Source organism: Astyanax mexicanus, chromosome 16 (assembly GCF_023375975.1).
Source record: "Astyanax mexicanus isolate ESR-SI-001 chromosome 16, AstMex3_surface, whole genome shotgun sequence".
Classification (NCBI taxonomy): Eukaryota; Metazoa; Chordata; class Actinopteri; order Characiformes; family Acestrorhamphidae; genus Astyanax; species Astyanax mexicanus.
In genome coordinates, this window is record NC_064423.1 from 25,641,352 (window position 1) to 25,661,001 (window position 19,650).

The following is a 19,650-nucleotide window of genomic DNA, read 5'->3' on the forward strand; positions in this document are numbered from 1 at the left end:
GCTCTGTGGCCATATAGTAAAATGGTGGCGGTTGCCAGTCAGTGTTGCCGCGATAAGCTCCCGACTTTCGGTTGTAGAACAAACACCGTCGTCATCGAATCCTCAGAGCAGCCGCCATCATGGGGTCAAACGCCGGTCACAGTGCGGATGAGCTAGCAAAAAAAAAAATAGTAACGTCGTCGTTCTTCGCTTAGTAGATTTTCAGATTTCCGAACAAACGCCGCCTCCAAAATGAAATAAATAAATAAATGACACCCTCCCGAAAAGTAATTCCAGAGTTCACGCAGAGTTCACGCGTCTGCTAGCGTTATTTGTCTCGTAACCTGATTTTTTTTTTTTTGGACGAATTCAATCCGACGACAATCGTTCCAGCTCGGTCACGTGACTCTTTCTAAATTTCTGACCCTGATCGGCGGGTCAATGTTCGGTCAGATACCTCCTGCAGGCCACAGCCTGGTCCGCTAAAGTGTACCCACAATGCCCCCAACATTGGCTCCGTGCCACACTTCCATTCCCCTGCCACCCCCCCTCCCCCTCCCCCAGCCCAGATTTGCAGGGTTCACCGAAAGGCCACCGCACGGCTGGCTCCGCCCCCGTAAAAGGGAAACGTCACTCTCCAGTCAGACTTTCAGAAACGTCCCTGTCGCCCACCCTCAGTCTGAGCCCCCCGACACGCCACGGATTACCATCGCCGATTTACGAAGTGTTGCGTGGACAAACAGCGACCTCTGCCTGTCAGCGGCGGTACAGCGCAAGCAACACTTTATCAAAACTTCTCTCAAACTTACAACATCTGAAATAAAGTTATAAAAGCATCTTCTGCTTACTACACTGAATTGGTAATTAATATTATGCAGTACAATTACAATAATAATTGAAATCATTAAATGATGTTTAGCACACTGTGCTTTTAACAGATCTGATCTGTATATACTGTTCATTAAAAATATGTCATTGGGTGTTATTGAACTATTCAAATGACGTACTGTATATACAGATCATGTAAAAACTGTACATAAGTCACATCCTCCAGTATAAACATATTTCTGCACATTTATTTTATGAATGTTTTGTAATTTCCTTTATTATGATTTGTCGGTTTCAGTAAAACCTTAATATTAGCTTTAATTAATATTATTATTAATATTATTTTCAGTTTATTATTATCAGTAATTGTTTGTCTTGCTTGATTTAGCAAACTATTTAATTTTATGGTACGTTCAATTACATTCTATAAATAACTTGTTATTGTAATATAAAAATATTACTTTCGTCAATCAATGCAAGGCTTTATATTAGTAATGATTCTTTTTCATATTTTCTTATCATTTATTTCACTATACACATTATTAGAGAAAAAAAATCACTGCGGTGCTTTTTTGTATTTTTTCTTTTGTCCTTTTATATTATTGTCTAACAAAAAACGCTCTTCTGCACATCATTTAGGAATATTGTGAATTTACTAAACAAACATGCTGGTGGAAGCACATTTTCTATGTTTGGCAGGGTTTATAAATTTTGAATTAATTATATTATTATTATTATTATTATTATTATTATTATTATTATCGGTTAAGCAAACTTTATTTTATATTGAGTTGCATTCTATAAATAATTTAATACAATATAATAGTATTACTTTTAAAACGAATTTGCCATACTTGTAAAAATAATGTACTGAATTACTACTGATTCTTTTATATTAAATGAATCTTGATTATTGTACAAAAAACATTATTTATATTAATTTCTTGGTTTCAATAAGAAACTTAGTATTCATTTTGTTACTAATAATAGTAATAAAATGATACATATTGCATCATATAGGTAGTGATTCTTTAAACTATTTTCTTATTACCTATGGTTATCTTACAATCCTCATTATTTGAGAAAAAAATATTGTTTTTATATCTGTGTTCTACATTTATTCTAATTGATTTTTCTATTATTGTCTTTGAAAAGAAAAAAACAATTTCACCCATTTATTTATAAAATTAATATTAAATATATATTTTTAATTAATTGAACATGCTGGGGAACACATATATTTTTTAATGTTTGGAATTATTATTTTTTAGGTTCTGTAAAAGTACTTATATTTATAATATAATAATATAACAACAACAAATACTATTTATTATTATTATTATTATTATTATTATTATTATTATTATTATTATTATTATTATTATTATTAATATTATTATTATTATTATTATTCAACAATCAATACTACTACAATAAGGCATTTATTACTGTTCCAAAATAATCAAAGTAATTCAGATGCTGTTGTTAGAATGTAAGATTTTTATTATAAAACTTGCAACTGTACAATTATAAAGATGTTTTTTTGGGGTGACATTTCAGCAATATAGTGTAGCAGTTCAGTAAGAATTTAAGATTAACTTAATTTAAACACAAAACAAACAGAACATTAAACTACAAAGGAAACAACCTAAAAAAAACCCAAAACAACTCATTAAAATATAAAAATGAAATAATAAATAAAATGTAACAATCCCATTGTCAGTGATAAGCTATGGCATTATGATTTTCAGTGGATTTTATAAAGGGCTTGTTTATGGACTGTCCTCTGTGTTTTTCTTATGTGTTCATAAATCCATCCTTTCACATGAAGGATAAGAGCGCCCCCTAGAGCACCACAGCTGAACTGAGGATACTGATCACACTTCTGAATCAGATCATGATTATTAATGAAACTCCTCACATTTGGATCTTAAGTGAAATGTGATGTTTTATACGTGTATTAAAAAATATTTTTTATTACTTTTTATATGAACAGATTTTATTAGTATTGCCAAGATGCAAAATAAATGATGGTACCATGCACACACAACTAACTAAGATTCTGCTGAGAACTAAGGGTTTCTGTCATTTTAAACACATCTATGCACATAAATACGAGCTGAAACTCTACTGTAAATAAAGTAAATAACAGCAGAGCTGATGACACATTCCTTAATTCTGAATTCAGTGCATTTAAATGAGGTTAACAGTGTGACTGTAGTTTATCCCATAGTGGACGGTCAGCTTAATTCAGACATTCATCTCAACTCGTTACATTTCCACGGGAAATACAGCAGAAATACATTCATTTAACACAGCCTTCCCTGTCAGACACGTCCGTCCGTCCGTCTGCCCCTCCATCCGTGTTAAGTGTGGTGCTTCTTTTACCACTGTGTTTCTGTGTCAGCAGCAGGACAGCAGCACAGACTTGAGAAAATATCAAAAGCAAAATCTATTTAATCTTTCCTAATAAAAAAAAAATAATAATATATATATATATATATATATATATATATATATATATATATATATATATATATACACACATTTACTTAAAAATGACTTTAATGATTAAAAATCCTGATATTATTTAATGCAACAGAAGACAAGGTAATTCAAAGTCTATTTTGCTCTGTATAATCAATACAAAAATATTTTGTAATATATTTTAATATTTAAAATATTAATACATTAATTTATTAATTTCAGATACATACAAATACATACAAATTGTAATTCAACAGTGATGCCACAAATCATCCTTACAATATTAATTAATTAATTAGTTTTTTACTTCATTAAATTTCATCTAATTTCATTTAAAGAAACATAAATTTTAGTTCCAACAATAATGGCATAATTTGATAAAAGTGGAAATAAACTTTACATTTATTTTGCTTAATTGAAACAAAATTCACAATAAAAACTGTTGCATAATTTATTCATTCAATTTATTTAAATAAAACACAACGTTTTGTTCCAACAGTGACAAAGTGAATGCATATAAACGCAATATAATGTAAACTAAAATAACTTTTCTATTTTATGTAAGCAATAAACCACAAATATTACTGTATAATTTATGATTACATTTAATTAAAAAAGATAGGCAGTTTTATTAAAAGTCCGTTAATCCTAACTGACCTAATTCAAAAGAGTGTAAGTTTATCTTTAAATTAATTCTGCTTAAATTATTTCAGCATAATTTATTACATTTATTTTATTTAAAGAGATAGTTCTAGAGAAGGCACTTTCAACAGCAATGCCACAAATCAATAAATATGAATAGAAAAAAACAAAAAGTAACCTTTACATTTAAAATGTTTACTGCACATAAACAATATCAACTAAAATACTGTTGAATATTTTTTTTATTTTAATTCAATTTAATTTAAAGAGAAGAGAAAGAAGCAGTTATGATACAAATCTGAACCACAAAGAGTGTAAAATAGCCTTTAAATAACTTTGCTTTATATAAACTATATTAATTATTTTATTTTTAATATTTGATACATTTTATATTCTTAGCATAAATATTTTGATTATTTTAATTTAATTATTGATTTAATTCCAAAAATTATGGCATATTTTTTCTTTATATAAACATGCACAAAATAAAAAGTAATACAACGTTTTGTACTAAAATACTTAATATACAGACTGAGGTCAAAAATTCAAAATATTTTGCTAAATTCTTTTTTTTAAGAATTGGAAACAAGAATAATTTAATGAAGTAAAATTAAAACGGATACTGCCACAAAGCAGCTTTACAGAAATAGCAGCCAAATGGACAAAGAATCAACAACACCCAAAAACATAAAATCAAATAACAAATAACCTATTATTCATTCTTTATTTTCATTAGTAATTAATTAGTAAAAAAAAAATATTTAGATTTATTTATATACTGATTTTGATTTTATATTTATATCTTCTACCTTCTACCTGTTCCCAATGGTGGAACAAATTACCTTCCACTACCAGATCAGGAGCGTCCCTCGCTATCTTTAAGAATCTCTTGAAGACGGAGCTCTTTAAAGAGCACTTACTCTCTTAACACCCCTAACACACTAACTACTTCTAACCTCATTTCCTTCTTCCCCTCCACTTTCCTGCTTTATGTCACTATTTCTCCTTTGGCTTCCTTTAGGCGATGTCAAAAAAATATGTTTTGTCTTGGATTTTTTTTGTCCTCTAATGTTAATGTAAATCATTATTTGGATAAAAGCATACTCCAAATGCAAAGTAATGTAATGTAAAAAAATATTTTGTAATTCATAAGCATTAATAATACAATTTCAAAAATGTATCCACAAAGAATGTCAGAAACAAATATTTTATTCATGCTGTCTTTGATACGTTTTTAAAATAAAAATACCTAAAACATAAACCTAATATTACTATTACTATTAGTTACTTTTGCATTTATTACTTTCCTCATTTCGATTGGTACAGTCATGGTATTGAGTTTAGTTCATGTTTATAGTTTCTGCCAGTAGAAGTCGTACCTGTGTGTAACTCATTCCTCTGAGTCGTCTGCATGCTCCACAATGGGCCGCTCCACCAGACGCTCGTAGGAAAAGGCCATCATAATCTAGGAGATATTCAGAAAATCACCAGCAGAGATCAGTGTTGCTCTAAAATCACAGTGTGTGAAGATCAAACTGACATTTAAATCTGTTTATTCATTCTGTTCCCAAACCCACACCATAAACATACATGCCACACACACAATTCTGGCAACACAATCTTTTAATAACGAGAATAAACAGAGTTTCTTACACGTTCCTCACACACACTTACAGTGAGCAGTGCCAGCAGAGCCATCATCACCCCCAGCATGACGTAGAGGTTAGAGGTCAAACCTCCAGCCCAGAGTGGACCCAGAATTGTGGCCAACCCACCAATGGACCTCCGAACCCCCTGACTAAAGCCTGAAAACACACACAAACACACATAAACACAAACATGCTCTTAAAATAAAGAATAAGAAATAAATATAGTCATATAGTATATAATTATACAGTTATTAGATGCTATTTGCAAGCTACAGTAAGAAAAGAAAATTATTAATATTTCTGAGAAAAAACATTTTACAAATCAAATGAAAGTTTGATAAATCAGCGTGTAATAAAATTAAAACAGTTAAGCTCAGAGGAGGATGGGATCCTCATACTGAGTCTTGTTTCCTCTCAGTTTATTTCCTCTTAGCATGAGGGAGTATTTCCTTTGCTACTGTTGGCATTATCACTTTGGTGCTACTCATAAGAGGCTTGGACCTGTATTCCTATTAAGCTGCTTTGTGACAACATTTGTTGTAAAAAGCGCTATATACCGTATTTTAAAGACTACAAGGCGCACAATACTATATGGTGCACTACTAATATTATTAACATTTTCTTTCAAAGTCAAACGAGCGCTGGGTGTTAATCTACACAGATTTCTTTCCTGAAAACGATTTATTTGGGTCAATAAAGCACTTCCATTTACTTACAGTAAGCTTTAATTTTTTATATTTTAGCATAATTAGCAGCAGCATCGCTAGCTGTGGTTAGCAGCAGCGCTAGCTGCAATTAGCCACAATACTGTTAATAACGATGCTGCCTGGGTGCTGGAGAAACTTTACTGAATTTACTTTAACTCCTGCTCCTTATAACCTGACTGGTAGAATTCATACATTGGGCACTGAATTAAAAAGTGCACTGAAATTGGAAAAATTCAAGGATTTTAGATAAATCGAAAAATATGATAAATAAATCTGAAATAATTCTTGTAGTTTTTTTTTTTAGGAGTATTTTATCCTTTTTATCAACACAGATGTCGTGAAGCATCTTAGATAATTGCCTTGTGATATGTTGCAGAATTACAGTACCATAATATCATCGTTATCGTGGGAAGATTATCCTGAAAATATTGTAACATATTAACTTAATATTTAAATTATCATAGATATAAGTAACTGCAGCATTTAATTAGAATGCTAATAATGCATATTTCTTTAAATGTCATGATACAAATTTATTTAAATATCATGGTATCACTCAGCCCTAGTTTAAAAAAAAATACATTTAGGGGTCTTACACCTCTGCACAGTGCAGTGTGTTTTCTTTATCCTATCATCCTAGTATTTTGCCCAATATTAAAAGGTATAACTCTATAGTTAGAGAACCTTATGCATTAAATCAGGGGTGTCTAAACCTTTTTGTCGGGGGCCAGAAGGAGAAATATATTTGAAGTCACGGGCCACAGACTCTGTAATAAAACAAATAATGAAATATACCACTTTAAATAATACTTTTTTTCCTGATTATTTCATTTACACACCATTTTACATGACTAACTATCTTTATCTTTGACAGTGTTGTGTAAACTAAGATTTTTCAAATTGATGTTTAATTTCATGATGTCTCTTAATATTAAACTCCTTAATTACGGCAACTTTTTTTTTTCTGCGCTAGAAATGCGCACTCTCTCCGCTTTTAGACTCTTTGGCCCGTTTTTCTGCGCTACAACTGCGCACCCTCTCCGCTTTTAGACTCTTTTGCCCCGTTTTTCTGCGCTAGAAATGCACACCTTCTCTGCTTTTATACTCTTTGGCCCCGTTTTTCTGCGCTAGAAATGCGCACCCTCTCCGCTTTTAGACTCTTTTGCCCCGTTTTTCTGTGCTACAACTGCGCACCCTCTCCGCTTTTAGACTCTTTTGCCCCGTTTTTCTGTGCTAGAAATGCGCACCCTCTCCGCTTTTAGACTCTTTTGCCCCGTTTTTCTGTGCTAGAAATGCGCACCCTCTCCGCTTTTAGACTCTTTTGCCCCGTTTTTCTGCGCTAGAAGTGTGCACACTCTCTGCTTTTAGACTCTTTGGCCCGTTTCTGACACCTAGTGTTCAAACTTTGAATCTCACATTGTAAAAACCTGCTTAACAGCGGGCCAACTTTCATTTTATTTCTAAAATACCTCGCGGGCCGCTCCAAAAAAGGAAACGGGCCGCAAATGGCCTGCGGGCCGTAGTTTGGACACCCCTGCATTAAATGTACCTAATTCTTTTATATTACCTTGAGTCTTCTCTGCTGTGATTTTAGAGAAGAGGGAAACTTGGGCCACAGCTACAAAAGGGAGACCCAAAACCTGCAGGAAAACTCCAATAATGAACTCCGCTAACTGCCACGGGAATCCACCTACAGCAGAAAAACAGCACAGCACAGTTCTCTTAACTCTAAATCATCATTCCTCTCCCACCACTTTCATATAATCCATTTTTTGACCATGCCCGTAACGAATGGACATTAAACAAATGAAAGCTGGTCAGTAATAAGTGTGTACTGCACCCTGGGGGTTTGCGAGGAAGATGAGGCACCACACGCAGGAGATATTGCAGAGGATTAAACCGATGGCCAGCACCACCCTCTCTGCCACCCTGCGGCTCAGCCAGCGCACAAACACGAACCCTGCGATCACCTCCACTCCGCACACACAGTACATTATACTGTTCTCCAGCTCGCCAAAGTTAAAGAACTTCTGAGTCAGTGGAGTCACCATCGTCTGTTAGCGGAGAGAGAAAAGACAATGAACATTTCCAGCAGAACATGCCTTTACATCAGTCTCTTATAGCATGCCAGGCTAAAGTACAGCTGCCAAACATGGTGGAGGTAGCATCACATACTGTAACAATTTAGATCTCCAAAGAAAACAATACGCAAGTACCACATACGGTACATTCACAACAGCTTAGACATGTTTAGACACAGGCTGATGGGAAACATACTGTAGATGTGATTGAAATCTAGTTCAGTGTTGTGGTGCTTATATTGTCTGTTCTACTGTATGGCGAAAAAATAAAATAAAATAAAATGAGTATGTGTGTATTTTGCACTGTATTGAATGTTTCTAAAATGACAAAAGTATAGTATAGTTATATACTAGTACTAGTACCATAGTATAGTAACATACTACAGTATTACAGAATAGTATTAGCTTATTTAAAGTTGGAAGGTATAATGGTATCCATATTAAATATTTTAATAGTATTTCCAAATGAGAGCAGATATATTTTATATATATGACATGTCTGATGTGCCAAATTTCTGCTCTGTATCTAATTAATACAAATAAAAATACAGCAGCTCGTTCATTCACAGTGTAAGAGTGCTCACTAAATTTGATATCATTCTCATGTAGGGGGGAAAAACATAGTTTTTAGGGCCATCATAGTTGTTAGTTTAGCGATGTTCTCTGTTCAAATCAAAGGCAAAAAGCCACTAAACCTGAATCTAGAAGTCTGCAAGGTGTGCCTCAAAACCTTCCTGAGATCATTCAAACAACTGTGTGCACAGACTTAGAGATTTATCTCTTAAACATGTGTGATTTGAGCCTCAATTAGATCAATGAAAACATTTAAAAACACTTAAACGTATATGCAGTGTTCACCTAGTCTGTAAACAAAGTGAAATTTGTATTTAATCTTTTTTTTTCTCCAGCGCAGCTTACACAAATCAATGACGATTCTTTTTTCGATTAGTCAACAATTATTTCTGCCATCACTAAAAACGATAGAAACAGCAGAACATGAGATTTAAATGGCATTTAAATATCTGAATGTTATTTAAACATGGAGAGTACTGATATTTAGTGATCAAATATGTAATCTGGAGACTTCTGGAGACACAAACTAAGTTGATTGTAAACTGTGTGAGCAAAACATTTACCCATCTCCCATTAAGCTTCTGTCCCCAGCACTTTGTGTAATGCGGTACTGTTACAAATGAACGATTAGTCGACAATAAAATTTATGGTCGACAAATTTAAATAATCAACATTGTCGATTATATGGACTAATCGTTGCAGCCCTATTGACAAGAATGAAAGTGGATAGCACCCAACCATAAGTTTAGTGTTGATGTTAAAGAAAAAGGAAAATAAAATCTTTAAATGACATTCAATGCAAAAAGATTTTATCTCACGTAATTTTGGAGCATTCTATTGATTCTATTGACCCATTCATCATGAATTTTGACTCTGTGTAAAGAACAACAAGTTTTACATGTGTGTGTGTGTGTTCACCTCTAGTGCCGTCTGGTTGAACAGTGTAATAAACTGCGCTGTGAGCAGCACCACCACCTCCTCTCTTAGAAACTCTATAGATAAATAAGTACAGAAATAAGTAAACAGCACATTGACATTACTCAATACCGTCTTCCCACACATAAGTTACGTTGCCATCTACAGTACAGGCCAAATGTTTGGACACACCTTCTCATTCAATGTGTTTTCTTTATTTTCAAGATTATTTTCATTGTAGATTCTCACTGAAGTCATCAAAACTATGAATGAACACATGTGGAGTTTTATGTACTTAACAAAAAATGACCTGACCTCCACGGTCACCGGACCTGAACCCAATCCAGATGGTTTGGGGTGAGCTGGAGCACAGAGTGAAGGAGGCAAAGGGGCAACAAGTGCTAAACACCTCTGGGAACTCCTTCCTTCAAGACTGTTGGAAAACCATTTCAAGTGACCACCTCTTGAAGCTCATTGAAAGAACGCCAAGAGTGTGCAAAGCAGTAATCAGGGCAAAGGGTGGCTATTTTAAAGAAACTAGAATATAAACAACTTTGTTAAGTACATAAAACTCCACGTGTTCATTCATAGTTTTGATGCCTTCAGTGAGAATGCATTAAAAGAGAGAAGGTGTTTAAACTTCTGGCCTGAACTGTATATTTTTAACTGGTTAGCACCCTATTTCTCACCGCGGCGTGCGCTGAACCGCTTGAACGGGCTGGAGTGACTCTGTTCAGGTGGGGATGGTGAGCGCCGGGGCAAGTTGCCGTTAGCAACCGTAGGTATTCTGGGAGGAGGGATGGAGACCGTTCCGTACGAGCCAGTGAGTTCGTGAGGGTGGACCAGTGGCCGAACTTCATCATTCTCATCATTCTCATCCTCCTCATCCTCTCCATCCTCCTGCTGCTGCTTATCCTCCCTCGACCCCCTGCTGGCTGGCTCGGGGAAGTCCCAGTACATCAGCAGGACCACCAACTGGAGCAGCAGCCACAGCCCGCACATAAAAATCTGCACAAATACATATAAACACATATGTTTTTTTAACATTACTCAAAAAAAAGTATACAGGGAGTTCCATACCTAAACTGAATGTATGCTCTGGGTGGATGATAATTTAACAGGTATAATATACATTATTCAGCATCAACAGTATCATAAAACAGGAAGATAATTGTTGGGAAAACCGCACTCCCCCCTTCTGTGCGTTCCCCCTGGATTTTTTTGATGGAAGCCCGAAATAGAGTAATGTATAGAGAGACAGGATTCTTGATCTTCAGCAATATAGCTATTTATTTTATTTATTAAAGCAGGGATCCCTGGATACAACTTCCAATTTTTAAGATTTTTAAGAGGATGCGGACGAGCACACGCCTCCTCCGACACGTGTGAAGTCAATCACCCCTTTTTTCGAGTTGCTGCTGATGAATCATTGCCTGAGCAGCTAGCACGCTCGGAGGAAAGCACAGCGGCTAGGTTCCGATTCATCCGCTCACAGACGCCTCGTGCCGCCCAGCGCCACCTTAAGTGTGATGGGGAGAGAGCGCCATCTACCCACCCCAGAGGGAGCAGAGCCAATTGTGCTCCCTCTAAGCACCGGCAGCTGATGGCAAAGCTGCATGAGCGTGGGTTCGAACCTGCGACCTCTTACATCTGTAGAACACTCAGTACCCCTTACACGAACACAATTAGCCTATTTACTGGAAAGTTAGAAAACTTCTGCAACTGCTACTTTAAGTCACGGCGTATCTCTTATAGTGTTATTAGAAAATATTCAGCACACATTTTATTAATGCAATTCAATGTTATACCCATGACTCCCTCCCTTACTCACTTCTCTGTCACAAGTACAGAACATTTAATTATACATGACAATGTTGCAATGTTGAGTTTACTGGCTGTTTTGTAAGACGCTGCACACACATTATTCTGATTATTTAAGAGTTAACTAAATATTGATAAAGTAATTATTAAGCAATTGTTAGCATAAGCACCAGTACATTTCTTCACATGATAAATCTTGTACCTAACATCAGGGGTTAAACATAGGATCCATTCCCATCTCCTATACTTTACTCTCCCACTTACTCACTCGCTATTACCTACATAAAAAATTAGTAGCCTTCTCCACTCGACAGCTAGGTTGCTGTGCAATGTAAGCCCAGATAAGTATTTAGAATTTACTTGATATTTTGGAGAATTTTGAAGTAATGGGTAATGAAAACTTAAGTTAGCATAACTTAGAACATCAAGTTATTATCACTAAAGGGGAAGTTGATTTATTTCTAAGGTAGCCCAGGGGAAAGTACTACACACTGATGGTGAGTGTTAGTCAGAAACTGTAGAACACACCCAGTATGCAAATAGATTGTGACAGAAGCCAATGGAAAAGAAGCTGCCAATGGCAACAGACTGAACTCAGTTATTATAAGTTGGTTCAACTTAAAGATCTTAGTTTGAATTTATATATGTGCCCACAAATGTTCAACTAACTCAAACTAGTTGAGTATTGTTTAGAAATATTCAATTTTATGTAAAACAGACTTAAATCATTTGAGTTCAAACAACGTATAGGTTTACAGTGTGTTTATTTTTGATCTGATCAGCAACATTTAACCCAAACATGAAGACCCAACACCTAACAGCTAGGTTTTTGTGGCCGTTCATGATCTGATCAGCAACATTTATCCCAAAAATTAAGACCTGACATCTAACAACTTGGTTACTGTGGCCGTTGATGAACCTCTGAACCCTACATAATAGAAATGTGTGGATATTATCCAAGAGGAAGTGTCAGTCCCATAAAACACTCAGTTAGAGCACACAATTTAAGTATTTAAAAAAGCACACAAAAATAGAACTATTTGTGACTTTACATTAGGGGTGCGCCATATCGTATCGTATACGATAATATCGGCAAAATTTTTCAATATCGTGTACGATATTATACCCTGAAATATCGTGTCATATTACCTACCTCTAATTATCACATCAGGGTTCTACTGTTTTGCTGTTTTTAGCAAAAGAAAAAAAAATCACACTGTTCTCATTTCACATTTTATATCTACTAGAGACAGTATATATCTGTCCAGTATTATTTATTTTACTTTAATCCTGGATATATGGAGATATTTGGAGTGCATTATTAGTACCATGACATTCTGGACCATTGACTTCTGTTACAAATCTGATTATTTCTTGTATTTTCTTAAATCTCAGTTAAGGGTGTGCCATACCATATCGTATGCAAAAAAAAAAAAAAAAAAAAAAATTCATTTTGTTGCAGTAGTGTTTTCTTCAAAACAAAAATTTAGTTCAGTATTTCGTCATATTGCCAAGAGTACTGGTATCGCGAAAATACCATGAAATATCTTGATATTGTTTTAGGGCCATATGGCCCACCCCTACTTTACACACAAATACCTCTACCTCTCCCCGGCCTTTTTACAGGCCACAAGTTCAGGTGATACAAACCATTTTTCAGAGTGAGATAGAATGAGAGCCAGCAAACGCCTGAGATCTTAGCACAGCGGCAGTGTGACAATTTAAATTATTACCACTGCAAAAATGCTCTCCGTGTTTCTGCGTGTGCTTGTGTGCGGTTGTTTTTACCTCGCTCAAACTTCATATCAAAAACAGGCATCAAATTGTTTTAGACCTTTCGGTACGAGGTAGTAGCGAGACATTTCGTTCTGTGCCTTTTTTAGGAATCCAATTTCAATACCCAGCCCTATACAGGACAATTTGCCTGTCCACTGTCTTCTCCACTTAATAATTACAGATTAATATCAAAGGAATCAACCCTAAATTCTTAAATTTTAATATAGACATAGACAACTAGACAACTGTAACAAAACACTAGGAAAGGTTTGGAGAACACGTTAGATTTGTATTCAGCAAAATATTGATTTTAAAATGAATTTTATGATTTTTATTCATTATATTTTGACCGTTGCAGATTTTTTACATATTTTCTATCACAATCTCAACTAGGATTTTCAGTAAGGTTTCTTATCAAACATGAAACCTTCATATATAATACAAACCCTTTAGATATAGACATGTAATATCAGGCAGAAAATGTTTAAAAATGCCTGCCTGATAAGGGGCTAAGCCTGTATGTATGCATTCATGAAGACTATGATTTTGCAATTTTTAATATGATGTGAATATGAAAGTGATTCTAAACTTTTGAACAGTTGGGTATGTTCAGTATATGTGACTCATTTAGTTACCCCAGGTGCTGTGAACTTGTTCACTATAAAAGGCCCGAGCTGGAAGTCACACAGCCTCAGGAAGATATTAAATGCTGGACCTGCAGCAGATCACAAGGAGAATCATATTTAACAATTAATATACATAAAAATAACAGGTAATAATATAGAGAAAGATATATAGAAATGCATTTTAATAGGTATTCACGTATTCAAGCACTACAAGTGACATGACAGACAATGTCAGCATGGTGTTAACTGCATTTCACAACCATCCCACACTCTCCTCTAACGTAAGCAATTATTGCTGAACAGCTCCTCACAGTTTAAGGAGAGTGTGATGATTTAGGCATGCAGTTAGCATCATGCTGATAGGTATACATGCATTGTCATTACTTGTTAGTATTGTAGCTTTACCACAGAACCAAACTAGCATGTGCATGACTGTGTGCATTCAATTTATTTGTATTTGAACAATTTCTTTAATGCATATTATACTGACCGATCAACAGGCCAGCTTGACGGCAAGCCATCACAGCAGCAAAAACAGTAGAGCGATCCTCAGGGACAGTATTTCTAGTCAGGAAGCTGAAGATAGATGAGCCAGCACCCGTCCCGATGCCTGCAACAGCACAAAACTGTTACATCAGCTGCTACTGCTACTATGCATGAGCTGGGTACTGTTTTGTAATGATGTTCTACTGCATAAAACCAGTGATAATAATATTAATGGCATAGAATTTTAGATTTTCTATTGCATAAAGCCAGTAATTATTAAAATGGCATTTTAATACCGTTTAATAATGTTGAAACATTTTTAGATATTCTTACATTAATACTGTGAAAATAATAACAGCTAATCAAACACATTAAATGTAACAATTATGAACACAATACAGAGTGGATGGATTTGAGGTTTACCTGCAACTAATCGACTGCTGAGCAAAAGCCATTTAGAGTATCCCATAAAATACATAAAATTACCTGAAACAGAGAGATCAAGGTGATTAAGTTAGACATAGCCACAATAATTCATTTTATTTTGTGATTAAGTTACACCGGTATTTTTTACACAGTTATAGTGATAACTGAAAAAATCTAACTGGATTAAATTACATAAAACAGAGAGATCAAGGAGATTAAATTAGAACTATGCACAAAAAAAAAATAAGTTACCACTGTAATTTATTCGCTTGCCATTACTAAAAAAATTAAAAGACACTAACTACTTCATAGTGAATACAAATCATTTATTAATAGTAGATACTGGAAATTCTATAATGGACATGATGTAATTCATAATGGATCTTGAAAATAACTCAAAGTAGATACTGAATAACTCATAGTAGGTACTAAGTAATTTATGTGGATAATGAATAATTTATTATCACTAAAAAATAATTCATAGTAGATTCTGAACAATTCATAATAGATCCTGAATTATTTATAGTGAATACTGAGCAATCGATAGCAGATACTGAATATTTCATGGTAGATACTAGGAGTGGGTGATATGGATCTAAAATAATATCACAATATTTCAGCAGACATGACAAAACATTGACATTTTTTTTATTAATTTTTAGGATATTATACTACAAAAAAATTATATTTATATATATAAGGTTTTTTTACTATAAATATAAGAGTTGTGTACATTCACCAGAAATTAAAGAAATGCATATTAATTTCAAACCAATTTAAAATAAATACAATAAATAGCAAACAAATAACAAAATAGACTGCTTCCAAGACTATTGTGATATTATGATATGGAGTTTTTTTTTTTTTATCTTATAAAAAATGTTGGGCTAAAATATTGCATACAATACGATATGGCACTTTAGTTGATACTATTTATTTTATTATGGACATTTAGTAATAGTGGACATGAAATAACTCAAAGTAGATACTGAATAAGCCATTGTGAATACTGAATAATTCATAGTGTACACTGAAAGAAAATCATAGTAGATATGAATAATTCATAGTGGGTATTAAATATTTCATGGTATATACTAAATGTTTTTTTTTACTAGACACTTAATAATTCATTGGTAGGTACTGAACACTTCATAATATACCCTGGATAATTGACAGTTCAAACAGCATACTGAAAAATACTGTAAAGAAGATTGATGACACTAAAAAAAGAGACTAACCATTTCATAACAGATGGTCAATATTAAATAACAGGTATACAGTATTAAAAAAGTAAGTAATGTATAGTGTATACTAGGCTAAATCTGGAACATAATACTTAAAATTTACAACTGAATACTAAGCCTGCAGTTTAAAATGTAAAGTCCAGTTCGGTCTCACCGACTATTTCGAAGCAGTTGGCGAACAATATGATCTTTTTGGTAGTGCGTGTTTTATCGGAGATGAGACCAAACAGAGGCCCAGTCAGCAGGCCGCTGAAGCTGAAGGCAGAGAGGCCGAGCCCCAGGAAATACGGCGGAGCGTCCAGAGTCTGCAGATAACGCCATATTGTGGGTAAAATCACAGCTATGGAGAAAACGAGAAAGAGACAAATGCAGTGTTAGCTTTACAGATGGGTTCATTCTTATTACACACTGAAACACAGAACAAGCAGAGTGAATGAACAGCACAGCAGTAAAGAACTGAGGGCAGATATTTTTAATAATTCAATTTAGGAGGAATTTAGGGGACATTAACCCAGACAGAGATTAGGCCTAGTCTTAAACAACACACGGCATTTTAAAAACCTAGTATATGCCTAGGTTTAGTCCCTCTCTGGGAAACTGACCAAACCGGTTTACTTAAGTGCAAAAACATGTGTTGGTAATAAGAAATGTATGCACTCTCAGATTCCGATTTACAATGTAGGGGTGTGTCCAAAAAAAGGCTCCGCCCAATGAACTTTAGGAAAACTTTAAATGAATCAAAGGGAGTTTATTTAACTCCTTACATATACAGGCTATGATACGGTGGCCGAGAAAGCCCAACGCAGTGCAAATTGAAAAGCGCTGCAAAAGCACAAAACACATCCATCAAAATTACAACACAGGCGCAGCAAATAGAAAAACGCGCTGCAAAAAGAAAAACGCGCTGCAAATAGAAAAACGCGCTGCAAATAGAAAAACGCGCTGCAAATAGAAAAACGCGCTGCAAATAGAACCACAACACAACGGAAGTGAGTCACAACACAACGGAATTTTCCCGGGGGACCTTAAAAGATGCTGTACCAGCTGTATACAAAGGACAATAAGTGGCAAACAAGCTTCTGAAAAGTAAGTTATGTTTATTACCTGTGATTACCACGGTTGTGTGCATATTATTAAAAGTTCTGCTTCACAAAACGCCTTGTTTGCCACTTATTGTCCTTTGTACACATAGTGAAGTCCGAGACGTTACTGAAGACGCAGCTTAGCTGGTACAGTATCTTTTAAGGTCCCCCGGGAAAATTCCGTTGTGTTGTGACTCACTTCCGTTGTGTTGTGGTTCTATTTGCAGCGCGTTTTTCTATTTGCAGCGCGTTTTTCTATTTGCTGCGCCTGTGTTGTAATTTTGATGGATGTGTTTTGTGCTTTTGCAGCGCTTTTCAATTTGCACTGCGTTGGGCTTTCTCGGCCACCGTACTATGAGGGTAAATGCACAAAACCCTTTTTCTTGCAGAAGATGTCTGTTCTCTGTCTACTGCACTTAATAATAACAGATCAGTAACAGAAATAACCCGAAATTCTGCAAGTTTGAAAATAGACAAAAACTAGACAAACGTAACGAAACAAAAGGTTTGGAGGACATGAACTGTTTGATTTGTATTTAGGAAAATACTGACTTTAAAATGAAGTTTAGGAAAGAGTGTAGGTGTGTAATATCAGGCAGAGAATTGACAAAAATCCTGGCCTGTTAAAGGGTTAAAGTAAGCATTCTTGAAAGTGAGGTAAATGTACAAATATATATGGTTCGTTCATCACCAGCTTATCTGATTCAACATTAACAAGCACTGCTTATAAATAACACTAGACTCCCAGCAGGAGAGCTTTAGAGATGTTGTAATAAAGAGAGTGTTGTTTCTGACTAGATAGATAGATAGACAGACAAACAGACAGACAGACAGATGTGTATAATAGAGTGAAAGGTGTTGACTGGTGGGGGTGTAGTTAACTTAAATGGTTGGATAGTAAATGTTAAACTGACCGTATTCTATTCCGCTGAGCAGGAAAATCAGTCCGATGGTGAAGAAGGTGAGTTTCCTCCGGCGCTGATCATCCATACTGCAGCACACTACGATCACTAACGTTACACCTACCAACCCATTATAAACACACAGTCCTCACAGAGCTCTCGGCAGATTCTCTATAACACGTACAGCTGGTCAGAGCGGAGTGCGTGCAGTGATTTACTCAAATCAGCCCGCAGCGCCGCCGACCTTCACAACACCGCTCACCACCTCTCACTCACACACAGCGGAGCCGGAGGACCGCGGTCTCAGAGAGCAGAGGGAGAAATAAAGAGAGTAAAAGAGGAGAATAAGAACCGCTGAAGTTCCTCCGGGAGCTGTACAGGCTCTGTAAACACGGAGCTCCGCAGGTACCGGGAAGCACTTCCGGTGAATCTCTCTCGCGCACTCACTCACACGCGCGCTCAATCTGTCACTATGCCACACATACACACAGATACACACACTCTCTCTCTCTCTCTCTCTCTCTCTATATATATATCCCAATCTCTTAGTCTTGCTCTCTCACTTACACTTCTCACTCTATCTTTCCATATTCTTTTTTCTCTCACTCTTTTTCTCTCACCCTCTCTATTTATCACCTGTTTATCTCACTCTTTTTCTCTCTGTTTTTTGTACCTGTTTCTCAGTTTCACTTTTTCTCACACTAACTTGTCTCTCACACTTTCAACTAGTTTTCTCACACTTACTTATCTCTCACCCCTTCTCATCTGTTTATCTCACTCACTCACTGTTTTCTACACTTATCTCTCGTCCTCTCTATTTCTCACTCTTACACCTTCTCTCATTCTTACTTATCCCTTTTTCTCTCACCTTTGCTTTCTATAATTTATTTTCACTTTTTCTCTCACCCTCACAATCTCTTACTTATCTCTCCTATACATTCACTCTTACACAGTACATGACATTTAATATGTAATACTGGTGATGGTAAAATAATGATCAATACAAAATTCACATCAAACCCAAAGTGACTTGATTGTTTATGCAGAGAATTTGAGAAATATTTTATGTTTCCCTTCAAATTCTATTACAACTGAATGAAGCACAAAATTATTTATTTTGTACAGCCTCTGATATTCACCCACTCAGAGGTTAAATACTGAAACTATCCCAGTAAATGTCTGAATCACGGATGAGCTCTCTGTCCTGTGACTCCCATTAAGCCACAGCACGGACATTGTAGGCAAAGCTGCACACGCTGCTACTTTGAGACTGGATTTAAATTCAATTTATATCTGTGCTCAAGCAAACTGTCCCATAGTTTTAGTCAGCAGGGACAGAGAAGGGATAAACCATTTAATTCATGTTACTATGCACAATAAGGTCACATCTAGTAGTCTTCTGGTTTTACTTGTAAATGGATAACAT

At 35.2% G+C, this 19,650-nt stretch overlaps 1 protein-coding gene across 1 annotated transcript; it reads right to left on the reverse strand.

Moving 5' to 3' along the window:
- Window positions 1-2,287: 2,287 nt before the first annotated feature.
- Window positions 2,288-18,678, reverse strand: mfsd8l1 (major facilitator superfamily domain containing 8-like 1). Its single transcript, XM_049465915.1, has 12 exons — window positions 18,237-18,678; window positions 16,395-16,580; window positions 14,994-15,056; window positions 14,575-14,694; window positions 14,094-14,173; window positions 10,551-10,869; window positions 9,865-9,938; window positions 8,133-8,346; window positions 7,860-7,982; window positions 5,611-5,741; window positions 5,316-5,401; window positions 2,288-3,234 (listed from the first exon to the last, which is right to left on the reverse strand). The coding sequence occupies exons 1-11, from the start codon at window positions 18,310-18,312 to the stop codon at window positions 5,327-5,329; spliced, it is 1,461 nt and encodes a 486-aa protein (XP_049321872.1). The 5' UTR covers window positions 18,313-18,678; the 3' UTR covers window positions 2,288-3,234; window positions 5,316-5,326.
- Window positions 18,679-19,650: the final 972 nt, after the last annotated feature.